Source organism: Phymastichus coffea, unplaced genomic scaffold (genome assembly GCF_024137745.1).
Source record: "Phymastichus coffea isolate CEN01 unplaced genomic scaffold, Cenicafe_Pcof_1.1 PCOF00055, whole genome shotgun sequence".
Taxonomy (NCBI): domain Eukaryota; kingdom Metazoa; phylum Arthropoda; class Insecta; order Hymenoptera; family Eulophidae; genus Phymastichus; species Phymastichus coffea.
In genome coordinates this window covers 1527270-1543731 of record NW_026706866.1, presented here as the reverse complement: position 1 = coordinate 1543731, position 16462 = coordinate 1527270, and the positions used below count along the sequence as shown (strand labels likewise).

At 51.5% G+C, this 16462-nt stretch overlaps 1 protein-coding gene across 1 annotated transcript; it reads right to left on the bottom strand.

Annotated features, from left to right (window-relative positions):
- Window positions 1-8707: 8707 nt before the first annotated feature.
- Window positions 8708-16462, bottom strand: LOC131665923 (homeobox protein unplugged-like). Its single transcript, XM_058938175.1, has 4 exons — window positions 15859-16462; window positions 15457-15780; window positions 10593-10852; window positions 8708-10532 (listed from the first exon to the last, which is right to left on the bottom strand). Exons 1-4 carry the CDS (start codon window positions 16112-16114, stop codon window positions 10140-10142), a joined length of 1233 nt encoding a protein of 410 aa, XP_058794158.1. The 5' UTR covers window positions 16115-16462; the 3' UTR covers window positions 8708-10139.

Here is a 16462-nt window from a genome sequence, read left to right as displayed (position 1 = left end):
ATAGATATTGAAAGCAGAGTTTCTCTTATAGGTCTTTGGTGTGCGCCAAGCGCTGTAACAGCGTCTGCATATTAATCTACATCGCTGCGGAGTTCGTCTGCACCAATGCACGCACTCTCACGTCTTTTTTTTTCTCCGAGTCGACATCGGCATGATAATCAATTATTTTTATCGCGCAAAATGATCCACCGTCTATCCGTCACATTGGCACGACTGCGAATCCAATCGGTCTTTACTCATCGGTACAAAATGCACGCGAACATTTTATAAAATTTATGCTCAACGTTTGACAGTTAAAATTAGATCAATGTAACAAGATTGATTAAACGACGCACGTAGCGAAGAGTTAGGAGAGACACCCCGCGCTCCCTGAAAGCAACTCGTGTATTATGGCGCATCATGCATTTATGACAGAGCTGGATGGAGGCTTGTGCCCCCTTCGATCTGCGTTACTGCGAAAAACACTAGCTCATTCATAATTCACGTGAGAGTTAATCGCGCGCGTCCTTCCCTCGCCGCGACACATAATTCTGCGTGACTACCAAATGGAAAAAGAGAGTGAATTTGTCTATCGGCTAAGAAATCTATTCTGCATTACGGATATATAAATAATGTATAAGCGGATTATCGCACTATAAGCTACTCGTGACTATAGCACTTGAGGATAGGGGCTTGTGTCGAGATAATTAATTGTTTGTAATGGGCTGTGTGAAAATTTGCGACTTGCAATCGTTAGCATCCACTTTTTAAGGCGATATGATTATTGCGTTCAGCTTAGTAGATGTCGATAGTCGCGAATATAAAAAGTTTCAATGATCCATGTCTAAACAACAATCATCAATGAACACTTGCATCAGATATCATTTCGGCTGCTTATTAAGCGTGTTAAGCGTTCTCGGTGATGCAGATACCAGTGATGGAAATTGCCTCTTCAAAGGAGTGCCTTAGTAACGGTAGCGTAACCGCAACTCGTTTACGTATCTGTATGTCAGCATAGAATTTTCAATATGTATGGTAATTTGAACAAGCCTTCTTCTCAAGTAGTCGCTTTGATTTGTTCCTCTCTTTCTTATCCAATCTTTCAAGCACGTAAGAGAATTAATTTTATAAAGAATTAATTCTCACTTGGAAATAAAGGGTTTTTTGAAGTAATAAAGTTTCACCTCGCAATTTTATATGAATTTCTTGCACAATGACGTTGAACTTATTATTTTACATTTATTATTAAGAGGATGTGCAAGCAGTATTCAGGTGGATCTCAATTGAATAAAAAGTTAACAATTTCATAATCGCATATGTGTGTGTGTGTGTGTGTGTGTGTGTGTGTGTGTGTGTGTGTACACCATACTAATGTTCACTTATACAAAATTCAATTTGATCAGATTAAACGTCCTTAAACGCAAGTGTCTTTATTCGTTGAAGATTTTTATAAAGTTCCGCTTAATTTCAATTATAGAACGTAAAATTAAAAGTACGATAATAACAATACTTAGGGCAGACGTGACTTGGCTTGAGCTCTGTCCACTGGCATAAAAATATACTTTGGCTGTGGCAACACGATCATCCAGTTAGCAAGAGCATGACAAAAGCGGACGAATGATACGAGTGAAAAGTTTGGAGTGCGGTGGTGTAAGGATCGCAGATCATCGCGGGCGTCGTTGCGTGGTCGGAGCGACTTGTCTGCTGACTCATCGAGGTTCATTAAGAGCAGAGAGTGATCGGGTCCTGATAAAGCGAAGCCTCGGCAAATTGGCTATATATACACGCGACACACCCAGCCGATGCCGCGCGCGATTTTCATCTTTGACGTAAATATAATTCCAAAGCGATATACCGCTCGCGGCGAGAGCGACTGAATTAATAATAATCCCTCTCGCGGCTTGTTTGCACTCTATTAATATTTGACGCTGATTAGCGAATCTCTCTCGCTGCTTTCGTGCGCTATCCGTTCCAGATGACGTTAATTCAGTTGTGAATTCATGCTCGGGCCATGTTTGACGAAAATTACGTATGTGTTTTTCGCTTATTGAAAATGCTGTCGGGTAACGCGTTTGTCGCAGATTTCGCGTTAATAGCTCAATGCTGAGTCGAATAAATGAGCGTTCGCCTTGTAAGCGTGCATAATGGAAGATGGTGGTGGAACGCGATGAGTAGTTGGTCAATCGGGGATAAAGGAGGTACATTAGCGAGTCGCGTGGCTAAATAAATCAGTGATCAGTGACTTCTGAATGGACCCGTGGCAGTGACGCCCATCGAGCGAGAACGCGCGAGTGCTCGAGTCACAGCCTCGGACAAGCGAAGTAAGCGACACCGAGAATAGACCGCAATTCCACACTGGTGCCTTGCTCGGCAATGTCTGCCGCTTATAACTGTTTAATGAGTGCCACGCCGCGACGCGGCGCCCGCCAACATCGTGTTTATTTGGCAATTACGCGATCAGCCGCCGCGGCCGCGGAGTGTCGCCGTTCCGCGCTTATTTTAACAGCTTGGCACGTCTTTGTCTCTGTATTTACCGCAATTACACAATCAAAGAGCTTTTATCTCGTGCATCACATCAGCGCAGACAAATTGACAGCATGAAAAGGAGCATTTCAACGAAAAGCCAGGCAATCGAATCGGAGCCACGTATAGTATCGCAGCAGCGCGGCGGAAAATCCCCGACAAGAAAATAAGAGTCGCGGAAGTAAGCTAGAGAGGACGGGTTAGCCGGAGGCGAGGCGCGAGTGTATGCTGAGTCAAGTAGTGCGCGCGTGCGAGTCTGTGTCCACGAGCGCTCCACCCACTTCATCCCCGGCGAAACACAGTCGCACACACGCGAGAGAAAGAAAAGAGAGAGAGCAATAAAAAACAGTCCAGTCAGCGGGGCGTGGATGGGAAGGGATATCCCCGAGGCGAGCACTCGAATTGCCCCAAATCCAAGACTCTCGCGAACGGAAGAGCCATTTAAATAGCGACCCGTAAAGCAGATAACTGCTCGCACTCTCTCTTTCTCTCGCTCTCCTCGTCGCCGCTCTACACTTTTCTCAAAAACCTCTCCGTTTTTATTTTCCTTTTTCCTTCTTCTCGATCTTGATCGCAAGCTTACGCCAAAAGGGTGTGTCCCTTGACAGATAAATTTATTTTATTTGTCCTGCAACGCGAGGCGACCTTTCGATGTTATGGTGTTTTTATTCGATTGATCCATTCTCACCTTCTCCATTGCAAAGTTCCCGAGATAAAGTGCTTCGTAAGCTTCCGATGTTCGGTTGTTTTCATAATAAACGACAAACGTACAGTCGATTATCGCCCAATGGACTATTTCCAGTAGCTTGTGCGCGTATTTCAACCGAGTTGAATGAAAAATCTTTAGCACAGTTCGCGACAATAGCCTGCTTACCTCATCTATGATTAACAACCCGCAAGGACCAACGTAATACATCGTCGAGGAAAGTACAGGCAGATGAGAGTTAAAAAAAGGCATCATAAGAGACGGGGATATCAGTATCGTCGTCCTCCTCGTCTCTCGCGGTGTAATCAGCGAGCCACGCCCATCGTCACGGAGCTCTCTCTCTCTCTCTCTCTCTTTCTCTCTCTCTCTCAACGTTCCGCCCACCGGAGAGCAATTACACCCCGCTAGCACAGAGGAGAGAGAGAGAGAGAGAGAGAGAGAGAGAGAGTTGGTGTGCGCGAGCTTCCTTCCTTCCCTTTCTTGCCGAGACGCTTTTGTGCGCGACGCTATCTTCCTCTTCGCATACTTACTGCTGGACTTTGTTCCGGCTGCTGTATGCAAAGTTACCCAAGGCATTTTTAGTCGGCGCGTCTATTCTAAGAAATCTGCAAGTATACTTCTATTGTGGTTCGTTCGATTAATGCAGTTCCATCAGCATTTAATTGATTATAATGAGCTTTTTTTGTGATCATAATTTTGCGCAGTCATGCTGGCATCCCTTCCCAATGTCACCATAAAAAAGGTCAAAAAAATATCAGAGTCACGTGGCACTTCACACCATTTCTGTTTGCTGCATAAATCTCTCTTTCCCGTTTAATTTACCGAGAAACACACCGGGCGATCACTTCGTCGTTCATTCTCTCTCACTCTCTCCTTTTTTTTATTTCTTTTTTTTTACCGAAATCCACCCTGTCTCAATTTATCGAATCTCGATTCTTTTTTTATCGACCATCCCTTTGGACTTTTTTCCCCCGAGTCACCATGCCATCGCCGCTGGCGTCCCTTTTTCCGACCACTTCGTCGCTCTCTTTCTCTTTCTCAATTAGGCGCCTTAGGGCGATCGAGCGATTATTGTCAGTAACGCTCCTTTAATCTGTCGTATTTGGTCCTGCGATTTCTTTGTTTTTTCTCTCACTCCAGCTTCATTTCGACTTTGCTTTTAAATTTAATTGAATTCGAAAGTAAAATAGACTCTAAAGCATTTGAGAACTGATACAAGAGATTCGATACATAACTAGAAGAGTGCATATTTAGTATTCACACCTGCAAAATTGACAGAGGATGTCAGTTGCAGCTTTTAGTTCATTTATTCATCCAAGAAGGCGGGCTCGTCTAATTGATTAGATTGCACTAAAAGGACACGCTGCCTTCCTAAAATAGGTAAAAGTGTTTTATTATTGTATGAGGCAAGAGAATTTAATTTCCATCCATTAGCTTGTATCTTTGAAATGCATAGGTACGATTTAATTGTCGGGCACGAGGACTGATTGTTTTACACGAAACAGGTTTTACAATTTGCTGCATTTATTAATCAAACAGCGAAATCATATTTAAAGAGTGGTTGAGTGGAGAGTCTGGTTATTTTTACGGGCGACTGATGTGCCATGCCGACACTCTCTCTCTCTCTCTCTCTGCATTCAAAAAGAAGTAGAAGCTTTAAAAATTGATTCGTTTCAATATTCGCCTGCTGCGAATAGACCTTGAGATCTTTATCTTTCTCGCGAGGCAGTCTTCACCGCACGACAGCTAAAATTACGTGAATAAAATGTAATCCAACTCAAAATAGAGTCGAAACGATAGTCGTCCGGAATGTCAATTTTTCAGCTGCTAATGAAAGCAAGTATAGAAATCACGGCAGCAGTCGCCGAGTGACGCCATTCAATCAGGACTAGGCATCGACGGTAAAGCTGCGGAGCGTGCAGTTGGCTGATTAGTCGCGCTCTCTTCGAGCGATTTCACGGCCACTTCGGAACCGCGTCGCGGCAAATTGCGACTGTGGGAAAGAATCGCGCCAAAGTGCTCCCGGACCGATGGGAATTAACGGGCAGGAGGGTAAGGGGCGCGCGCGCCCCGGAGGACGTAGCCTGCGGAGGCTAAGTGTCTCTTTCTCGGCTAGCGCGTGGACGAGCGGATGTGTTGTGACTGCGTCGCTTCGCCGGTCAATCTCACGGCTGTTAACTTGGATTTACGACCAACCTCGGAGAGCGATCCAGGGGCCTCGCGGCCTGCCCGCAGGAGGAGAGGAGCCAAGCCGAGGAGGCGCCAGCGCACAAAAGTGGTAGAAGCCCGTCGTCGTCGTCGTCGTCGTCGTCGTCGTCGGCCGCGCGCGACAACGGTCAACATGCCCCTCGGGTCGAGGAGCGGCGCCCTGAAAGCGCGCGCACCGCGCTGAGGGACCGCACGGCTTCACGGCTGCAAATCATCGATGACAAATGGATGCGCTTTTTCCGAAGCCCCCGCCGCGAAACTTTTCCGCCCGCTATTGTCGACTCGCCGACTTTTGTTCGCGCTCCGTGTGTATATACGGACGCGCGCGCGCGTGTGTGCGTGTCACGTGCCTGCAGGAAGCCATGACTTCTCTCTCTCCCTCTCCATTTGCGGTCTGTGGCTTTCCGACTCGGACGATAATCTGCCGATGTGCGCGCGCTCGTGCATGCGCCACTCATTATGCCGCTTTCGGAAGTACCCGTACGTGTCCGTTCTGACGATTATTATTTTATTAACGACGGTCTGTGGCTTGCCTTTGCACTGGCCGATAAGCCGTTTAATTTGTTTACAGGATACTGCCGGTCTCGTCTATTTTCGGCTGGCGCCGATAAAGAAGCAAAAAGAGGCGCAATCGTTGTTAATTACATTCCTTGCTCCGCGCATTCGTCGCGAGTCTGTTGAATTGTTGAGGCGCGCCAATAACTCGTCGCTGAACGAACGTCAATCGATCTGACGTTTGATCCGAGAGCGGAAATCGTGGCTTAAAACGATTTTAGCTTGCTGATGAAAATTAATCAACCTCCAATTTCGATATGAATTCTGTCGATAAACCGTTCGCTTTAAGTGACAACAGCAGGAGCAGCAGCAGCAGCAGTAGCAGCAGAAGCAGCGCCTACCTTTTTATACAATATTCAGAGTATCGCTCTCGAACAAGCCGTCGCGCTTTTATTCTCCGCGGCCGCGACGATTGCGACGTGCATTTCCGAGCCGCGGCTGAAATATCCTCGTTGGGCGTCAATATTGCTTATCCAATACCGACAAGTCCCGCGCGAGTTTGGCAAGCTCGGAACGGATGAAAATTGTCTTGCAATTAGAGAAGCTCGTCTAGTCTGTCGCTCGCTGATCGGCGCGTTCATTAGCCCGCATTGTCGAAAATCGAGCGTTCTCGCTAGCTTCTTCCTCGCCGACAGTCGCGGCACAACGAGCGGTCGTCGTCGACTGTGTCCGTGCGTAAAAGAAGGACGCCACGGGACTGCGAGCGGGCAAATTGTTCTTAGCGCGGCTCGCGCGAACACAAGAGAATTCCGCGCGCGAGTGTTAGTCTCAGCTAGAGCCCATTTCAGAGAACTGAAGCGCGCAGCCATAGAGCTCGCCGGCTTCCTTTCTTCTATTTACGAGCCTCGCGGTACATAATGCGCGCCGGGCTATAGCGCGTGCAAGATTATAATTCGCCTCTGTCGCTCTGTCTGCCGCCCAGACTAGCAGCTAGCGACGGCGGCAGCGGCAGCCATTACACGTAACGGGGGAAGCTTATATATAGCAGCGCTCGTCGGGGATGGAGGCGTGTCGCCTCTGGGCGATGATTTATCCTCGTCGCTCGCTCGTTCGCTCGCTCGCGCGCGCGCGCGCTACCTAAACTGCTAAACGACCCGCTCCGCGTCTATTAACCGTAATGCACTTAGTTCATTGTAGCCGCTAGGTCCTGCTCTCTGCTGCTGCCTAGTAATGATGCTCGCTCTCATTGTGGCTCCGAGAGTCTTCGAAAGCAGCCTTCCCAAATCCCCCCTCCCCGCCCCGAATCGGGCCGCCACTCGTTCTCTGATTATCTTCCTTAATTTCATTTGACTCGTTCCTTTTTTGCCGTCGTAATTGATTAAACCTCGGCGCGACTAGGGGGCTTTGAACAAACACGCGACATTCCCCCGAACGAGAACAGTCTCTTCGCTCGATCTATTCGATGTGTGCGCGGTCTTTACGCAGCTGAGCGCGTCAACAGACATCGACCTCGAGCTGATCGATGAGGCTTCCGTGCGCCACGACGCTTTTGCATTTGCTCGCTCGGTCGCTCGAAGGGCCGAGAAGGATAACGAAAAACAAGCTAACGCGATTCGCGACTGGTTCGCCGGCGCAATTGGTCCGCGAAAGGTGACGGAAAATATGCGCTCACGGAGGACGACGAGATGGACAAAGATGGACGAGATGGCGCACGCTCGGGCGGGAATTGTCGTTGGAGAGTCGCGCGAGGGCCGCGGCAATTGTTTACAGAGTCGAAAGCAATCGGGCGCGCGGGACTGTAATTGCGGCGCGCGCGTATATAGCAGTTTCGGGGCGTCGCCCGTATCATGCCCACCGAATTACGCGCGCGGCTCGCGCGCTGCTCGCTCGCAGCTGGCGCGCGAGAACGCCTCCGAGCGAATTGTGCGCGCGGCCGGCGGCGCGTAATTAGGGGGTCGCAACGCGCGGCGCGCAACCGCGACAGCCGCGCGAATTAATCGAGCTTCGGACGCGCGGGCCGCTAATTTTTCGGGAAACTGCGGGCGCGCGATCGGAGCCGATGTTTGTCAGCTCGGCAAACGGGCGTCGGCATCGGCGACGATGATCCCCGCGCGCCACGAGCAGTTAGAGAGAAGCGATCGCCAGAGGCACATATGGGACGTCACGCCCACGAGGTATATAGGCCTTATGTCAGCGTACGCGGATACGCACCCGTGTACCTTGCTCCTCGTCCTTATGCCGCGCCGCGGATTGCGGCGGCAGTTTAGCAGCCCCGCTGGGAAGAGTCGGCCGTGGCGGCAGCGACGAATTGTCAAAATACGAGACAGCGCGCACAGTGCGACGATCACGCCTTTCGCGCCATAGATCTTGCCTTTGTGCCGAGGCCTCGCGCGTGCTGTGCGTGTTGTGCTTTTGGAGAGGCGTGAATTTCGGGAGGCGCGCGAGCGGAGGAGTCGGGTCGGTGCCGTTTGTCAGCGCTCGCGCGAGGAATCCTTATTCATAAGGTCGCTTTGTGCACGGGCCAATAGGGGATCGGCGCCATTATTGATTTCTCGAGTGTGCGGCAGCTGATCTTGTTTACCATGACATTCACACCACTCACCTTGGCTACTGCCGCGGACCGCGCGCTCTTGTCTTCCTTGTCCCTTTCTGCTGTGAGTTTCATTATCTCCGGAATCCCATGAGTGTCCGAGCGCACAAATAGCTCGGCCTAGAAATAGCGCGCTCAATATAAATAGTGTCTTCCGCCTTGATTGATGGGATATGAAAAAAGATAGGAGATCGATAGTCTGCAGTATAGGTAACATGTTTTATTGCGCTTTCGTACATGACGACGGTTGACGTCGCCTGCTCGCTTTTAATACAGATCCTTAATGCGCGGTGCCTTTAGGCAACGGTGCCTCCACTCGGTTTGGCCTTTGTGTGCACCATCAAGGTGTAATTCGACTTACCCAACCACGAGAGATTATCGCTTATTGTGCGTGGTCGTCTATACGTTACATAATCATACAGTATAAGTCATATGTATATTTATGTACAGGCAAACGCACAGGTCGATCTTGCTATACGCGCGACACTGCCAGTTTTCTTTTCGCTCTGCCTCTTCGCGTATAGCGGCATCGGTCCGCGGCCGATAATAATACTTTAAACGTACGAAAATTATTGTAAAAAAATACTAGTAAGTGATATACATCGTGAACATCTCATAGCTAATGCCACTCGTATAAATATTCAAACGGTTTGGCAAAAATTCATCGGGTTATTTACATCTCGTTACTGCTATATGTACAATGACGTTATTGTGTTCACAATTAAACACGTTACATGTAGTTCACGCTACATCTTGACCAACTAAAAGTCCTCCGAGATTGTTTGCCGGTATCTCGATAATCAGGCTATGGCACCGCCGCTACTGAAACGATGCTTCGCGCTATCGTGTCTTATGATTACGGTGTAGTCGTGAGAAAATGAAGTATTTTAATTTAATTTGAACCATTATATTGGCGCGGCCGGCCCGTCACGTGCAGCCGAGTGTGCAGTATCATAAGATAATTAGAGAACGCGAGTCGAAGCTCATTGCAATCGAGTTTGAAAATAACGACGGCGCTGTTGAAATTATTTGCAGAAGAAGCGCTTCACACGTACAATAGGTATATGGCTCAATTTAGACTGATTATTAAATGTATGAGGTGAATTGATGCAACAGGAATATCCCACATGTCCGGCTGAGTCGAGTGAAAAAATAGTCAGAGTGCAATTGATCAATTATCGAGCAAATAATATTTAAAATACATCGAGTACAGCCATAAATAATCGGCCGTATATCCCGCAAAAGATCAGCGAAAAATATGGTCTATAAGCGAATCGTGGGTGCGGCAGCGCTCGCTCTCTCGCTCCCGTCGGCGAATATGTATTCATAATTCACCCTTTGTGCTCTCGCCCTTCGCTCCCCGGCGCGAGTCTCGGCGGGATAGGTGTACAAGATTTGTCCATTAATTCATTTGAAATGGCGATTTGTATACGCGGCTCGAATTAAGCGCGGAGTGGCGTGCACGCGCGGCTGCCAGAGGGTTCGCGATGCTCGAGTGCTCGTAGGCTGCCTCGCGCTCGCGCGCGCTCACCTCCGACAAGTCGGCGGCGCCGACGATCGCTACTCGCTTTGGCACTCGAAGCCGCGCCGAACGAGCGCGTCCGGGCCGAAGACGCTTGGCGTCGCTCAGGCGCTCGGCTACCTGGCCGATCCGGCGCTCGAGGGTCGCGGGGCGGAGAACGCCCTCAGCGCGCCCGGCGATCCTATGCTCAGCGCGCCGCCGCCGCCGCCGCCGCCGCCGCTGGGGCAGGGCGAGCTGGGTATCCTCGCCGTCAGGTTGAGGCCGGCCGCCGCGGCGCTGCTCCCGTTGGGCGCCGTCGGCTGCGGGCACTTCTCCAAGTGGTGATGGTGCGAGCGCACGGCCAGCCGACTCACGTGCACCGGGATCGGCACGACGATCCGCGGCCCGCCGCCCGACTGCGCCCCGGAGCCCGCTGCCCCGCGACCGGCCGGGTTGCCCGCGCCGCCGCTCGTCAGGCCTGCCTTCACGCGCTTCCACTTGGCTCGGCGGTTTTGGAACCAGATTTTCACCTGCAATCCGGGCAATCGAGACTCAGCGACCTCGCTTGCCCCCACGCCCGAGCGACTTACCTGCACCTCCGAGAGCTTGAGCGCGTGGGCGATGTGCGACCTCTCGGTCAGGCTGAGATACTTTTTGGCGTGGAACTCCCTCTCGAGCTCGAGCAGCTGCTCGGAGGTGAAGGCGGTGCGCCGCCGGCGCGCCTTGTTGCCCGCGCCGGCGGACCCCGAGGAAGCGGCCTGGCCGGCGGAGTCGGCGTCGCCGGCAGCCCCTCCCGTCGTCGCGCCCTCGTCCTCGCTGTTGTCCGCCGAGGCACGCCCGTTCTCCGAGCCTGAAAAACCACACCGATAAATCAGCCGCTCGATGAATTTCTGCGTCTCGATAGCCGCGCCTGCTGAATCGCCAATAGGTGGTGGCGCCTGGCACGGGAGGAAGTCAGGCATTTTTTTCCCTCGATTTTTGATGGATTATCGATCGCCAGCTGATTACACATGCGACAAGTGTAGATCTTACGGGTGTGATTCGATCGCGTAATCGACGCTATTCTCCAAGCTGCGTCTTGAAATCCAATGGCTCTTTCTTACGGCCACTAGTCGCATATCAGATCTTGTTTATTTTTCTTATTCAAAACTGCAAAGCTAATCCTATCTCGAGTGTCAAAGATTTCGAGAATGCTTGCGATTTCATACAGAAGAGCTGTTTCAAGCTTTCTACATCTCATGTAAACAATAATCGCAAAGACGAATAGAGTTTGGTGAGTAAACTATGTATGTACATATACGTATGCGCGCGTGTTCTACAATCGCGTAAGCAAGTCGAAGGGTAAAGCAATGCTGCAAGTTGGCCAGACAAAGTAAAAGTTATAGGGTCGAGGCAGTGATTGTCGGCAACTGTCGCGCAAGTTTGGAAGAAGCAATTATCGTCACGCGAAGTGCAGAGACGGGAGATTGGGCTGCGCCAACGAGGAGATGGAGAGCAGCGTCAGTCTAGCATAAGTTAAACGGCCTCGCTAAATATCGCGCTGAATAATTAAGCCGAGAGATAAATTTCGATCTGAAGTCCGCGTCGCGCGGAAGCGGATGGGAGCGCGAGCGGCGAGCTCGCTGCGTCTTTACACTGCAACATTTGATAGCTATATAAAGACACTAATCGATCGCCTCCCTATCAGTTGCGCGCGCGGAAGACTTCGCTTTTCTAGATTGGCCGTTGTACTTTGCGCGACTGACGCACGTCGCCGCGGCTCGTTGCGCCCTGCGCCACGTCAAAAAAAGCACCCGTGCGGATGCGACGGAGGAGCGAGCTGCATTCCAGTCTCGATTAAGCTTGCAACTTTGCCCGGCACACTCGTTCGATGATTCGCATCGGCGGTCGTCAGCGCGTTCGCTCATCAAAATGACATACGAACTGGCACGAGCTATTTCAGCGCCACACACCCATCGAGATTCCGATTTAGCGAAGCAAAAATGAACCTCAAATCGTCGACTGTAGATTGATGCGAAATCGAGGGTTCGACATGAACAATTCAAGCGTGCATAGACCACAGCGGCAAGATTTTCAGCCACAAGGCTGTTCCTTTGTTTCAAAGTATGCTGGGTACGAGAAATATCTTCTGAATGTTTAACACGAAAACGGCATACCCATCGCGACGCGCGCGTTCGCGTTCGGAAGAGCTGGATTCAACAGCGATAAAAAGTCGCAGTTAGCGTATAGTACTTAATTGCTTCGCGAGAGGGTTATAGCTGTTGGTAGATTTAATGGCAGGCTATAAAATGCGTCGCTGCGGAGAGAGAAAGGGAGGAATACCGCGAGTTATTGGGTATTTATGTATGAAAATTGTGCTCCGCGTGGAAATAAGGTCAATCGTTAAGGATCACCCTGTACCCTCCGTCTGTATGCCCATCATTTTCAAGCTCTCAAGCAAGTGTTAATTTTATTTTTAGAGTGTGTTTGCTCTTTGTTTCGCTGCCTTTCTTTGTCTTTATACTCTGATGCTACATGCTGCAGTAAGATAATTCGATGTGCTCCTATTAGCAACTGACACATGTTAAAATAGACCGATACTTCGCCATGAAAAATCACTGTCAATCCAAATTCGCTTCGGGTTATCTTGCACTCGCGATCCTGACGTTTCCAAATCTATTGCATCTGGCAGTTCAGCGTGTTTCATGCAGATTTGCAACGTGAGGCGCGAATTAATTTTCAACATTGTGATAGTATAGACAGAGTCTTACGAGCCGTTCAATATGCAGCTATTGTTAAAGAATCAGTCGGCTATAGCATTAATTGACGATCACTTTTAACAATGAGAAATATTTTATAGTAAAATTTTAATTTGTCGCCACGAGCTATCGTTTTTATATGCAGTAAATCTAACTTTAAAGTGCAACTTGATGCATTAGTAATGAATGCACGATAATTATATATATAAATAATTATCGGATAAGTGCTATATATATACATATATAGCATTTATCCGCGGATGACAATTATTCGCAGCTTCCGTTAATTTCCTATATCCGCCACGGAAGTGTTTCATTAAGGATAGCATGAGGATAGCTCGGTGATTTACTTAGCCGCGAGCGAATATTGGTGGTTGCGATCGCTATGAATGACGCAGATCAGAGGTTGCCGGATGAAAAGCTCGCCGAGACTGTAGGTGAGTGTTCAGAAGGAATCGATGACCTGTATTTGAGAATATAAGCGTGTAGCTTGGCGGATGCTATATAGAGGCGGCAAATCGATTGGCCGTCTGAAGCAATTACCTTTGGCGAGAGAGCGAGATACTCGGCGGCGCGCGCGGGGCTATAGATGTAAATGAAACGGGTGTAGGGCTGCTGCAGCCATGAATTTTTCAGCGGACCGGTGGTTAGCGAGACCGAGGCTCTTGACGTCAGCGCCGGCAGTCGGCAGTCGGCGCGAGATCGATGCGCGATTAATTCTATTAACGAGCGACAACACGTAGCGGCAGGACTTTCGGGTCGGGCGCGCGGATAACGAGCTGCCAGACGCTCGGCCGTGTCTACGTTCGGCGCGGCCAGCCGCGAATAGCCCTGGCAGAGGAAGCAGCAGCCGGAGACGCAGGTATGTCATAAGCAGCGAGCACGCAGACGGACAGAGAGAGATATAGATTCCCAGAAGCTCCCTCGTGTCGCGCATGAGAAATAAGCAGGCGAAGGAAGGCGCGCGTGTGGTAGGTATACGCTTCATCGCCCATTCACTCGCGCACGGACGGCGCGCTCTGCCTACGTGACGCGAGTTTCGGCTGTGGCTCTGCTCTCCTCTTTCCCCCGCGTGGAAACGTCTCCCCGGCTCCCGGCCCTTCGAGCGCCTCTCGGCGCTGCCGTTAACTTTACGGCCCGTGCCCACCGCCATAATCCTTGTGTAACTTCTGATTTGGCTCGACAAACGTATTTCTTTGTTTTGCGCGACCCGTGGCCGCCTCCTGAGAGGCCAGAGCACGTCGATCCGCGATACGACGGCAAAACGCGCTGCCGGCGCTATTGTTAAAACGCGGGACGTCATCGCTTTTACTGCTCGCCTTGCGTCAATTTGATTTCCTAACGCGCGCGGCTTCGGCATTGGGCATTCGCGGCACATCGTCCGATTAGCCAGAACAGGAGCCGCCCGCAGCCACACGCGCGCGCGCGACGCCAGGCAATTAAAATACACTGGCTCGCCTCCTTTTTCCACCGGCATCGAGCAATGCTTAGTTTCGTTTGCGCTCTCGCTGATTTTGCGAACCGTTTCTCAATACTAATGCCTTGGCAATCTACCGATAACAATTGCCAAAGCCCACGTTGCAACAATCGCGGGCCCGAGCGCACGCGAGTTGCCGCTGAAAATTCAGCGCGGCCCTGTGATCTTCGCCGCGGCTAAAGCGTTTCATTGAAATGTCGGGTTGGCTGCAGCTTTAAAACAGCCACTCGACGGTAGCTCTTTTGCATAATCAATCGTCGCGCTCCTTTCAGCCTTGCTTAAAGCTTCAACAGCCGAGACTTTTCAGACTGTCTGCATTGTTTATACGCGAGAACCAGCGAAAATTTACGGCCGGAAAAGCCTGAAGATTTCGTTCAAGTTGCACGAGCGCAGCCTTCCAATTGATCATTTCCGACAACAGCGATTTATCACGTTCTAATATCGTGTCCGTGCGCTTGTAAAACAAAGCTGGAAGACTGGTAGTTGTAATGTGTCTTTTGTATGTTAAACGAAAGTGACGCGGCTAATCGGCTTTTATTTATCACGCCAAAATCAATAGACAAGCGTTTCTATTTCCTCGCCAACACCTCATTATGCCGCGACGTTGCATAATTAATATCAAATTTCCTCGGAGTGGGGAGGGATACCTGCTCACCCACGTGCTCTCTCTCTCTCTCTCTCTCTCTCTCTGTCGCTGTGGGGAAACGTCGAGGACCCAGAAATCGAACGCGGGCGAGGTTTGTGTCGCATGTCAAATAGCCAAGCTCTTTGGCGAACCAATTAACCCGTCGCCGGTTGAACGATCCTTTTGATCGCCCAAATACATTTCACCCACGTCGAAAAGCCGTAAAGCCGAGCTCGCTCGCTATAGGCGCTAGCCGCGACGGCGACGTGAGTCACTGAGAAATCGAGCGTCGTGGGTATCGACTGCGCCGCGCCGCGTACCGTTGCCCCGGAGAAATTTTGGGCCCATAAACACGCAATCGCGCGTCTCGCATACGCGCTCGTCAAATAAGCGGAGCCTTACAACACACGCATAAATTAGGCGGCGCCCATTAACTGGTAAGTGACGCATCGACCGAGTGAAATCACACCTCTGCCGTTTCCTTATTCAGCAGCGAGGCGAATGAACCGCCGCGCTCGCGAGCGAAAAAAAGAGAGAGCAATTAGGCGTGTCCTGCGTCGCCGCTGAATCACCGGCGTGATCGCGGGGAAAGTGGAGCGCGAGCGCGCACTCACCGTGCTGGGACTTGGTCAGGTCGTGGGCCGAGGGCGAGGAGGGCGACAGGCTGCCCTCGTCCTCGCTGTCGTCGGTGAAGTTGGCCGCGGCCGCGGCCGCCGCCGCGGAGGACAGGAGGCGCGCGGCCGCCGCCGCCGCCGGGTAGGCCGCGCCCTGGAGGTGGTTCAGGCTCAGCTGGCTGAGGTGGTGGCTCTGCTGGTGCGGCTGGCTGGACGGGTAGCTGGCCAGGTGCGACGGCGGCAGGCAGGGGCCGCTCGCGCCGCCGCCGTACATCCGCATGGGCTGCAGCCACGCGCTGTACAGACTCAGCGGCATCGCGAAACCTGCGGCGAAACTCGCCAACCTGTCAGCGCCAGCGCAGCCGCCGCCGCCGCCGTCGTCGCGCTAAGACCAGCACTTACCCGGCAGAGCTCCGCTGGCCGTCGCGAGGCAGTGCTGCTGGTAGAGCAGTCGGTTGGCGCTCTCCTCGCTGGCGCTGCCGCCCTTCTCCTCGTCCTCGTTCCCCTGCCCGCTGGCCTTGCCGGCGCTGCCTATCAGGCTCTCGATGCTGAACGGCTTCGGATTGGCGCGGATCTTCAGATCCATCGTCTCCGTCTCTTCGCTGGCCGAGCCCACGTCCAGGTCGGTCTCCTCCACACCGGAGTCCATCTCCTTCATCGTCGGCTCGCCGGTAACTTGACTAACGCTCGCTCCAACTTTGCTGGCTCGGCCCGATCAGGCGGCGCTCATCTCTCGGTCCCCGGCACAGCTGATTACCAACACTGCGACCGCGAACGATCGCGCGGCACAACTTTAGCACCAGTCACCGCGCTTCCAAGACAGAACATTTCCGCCTGGCGAAGACCGACGGTGCACTTTCACTCTCGGCAGCACTGTATCGTTCGCCAATATCGAGCGCGAGGAGGCTTCGATCGGCGAAAGAGTTTCTACGCGGCCAGGCGCGCTCGTCGCTTGGATCGTATCGAGCGGCAGCTCGCAGCGACAGCCAGGCAGGAGGTGAGCGGA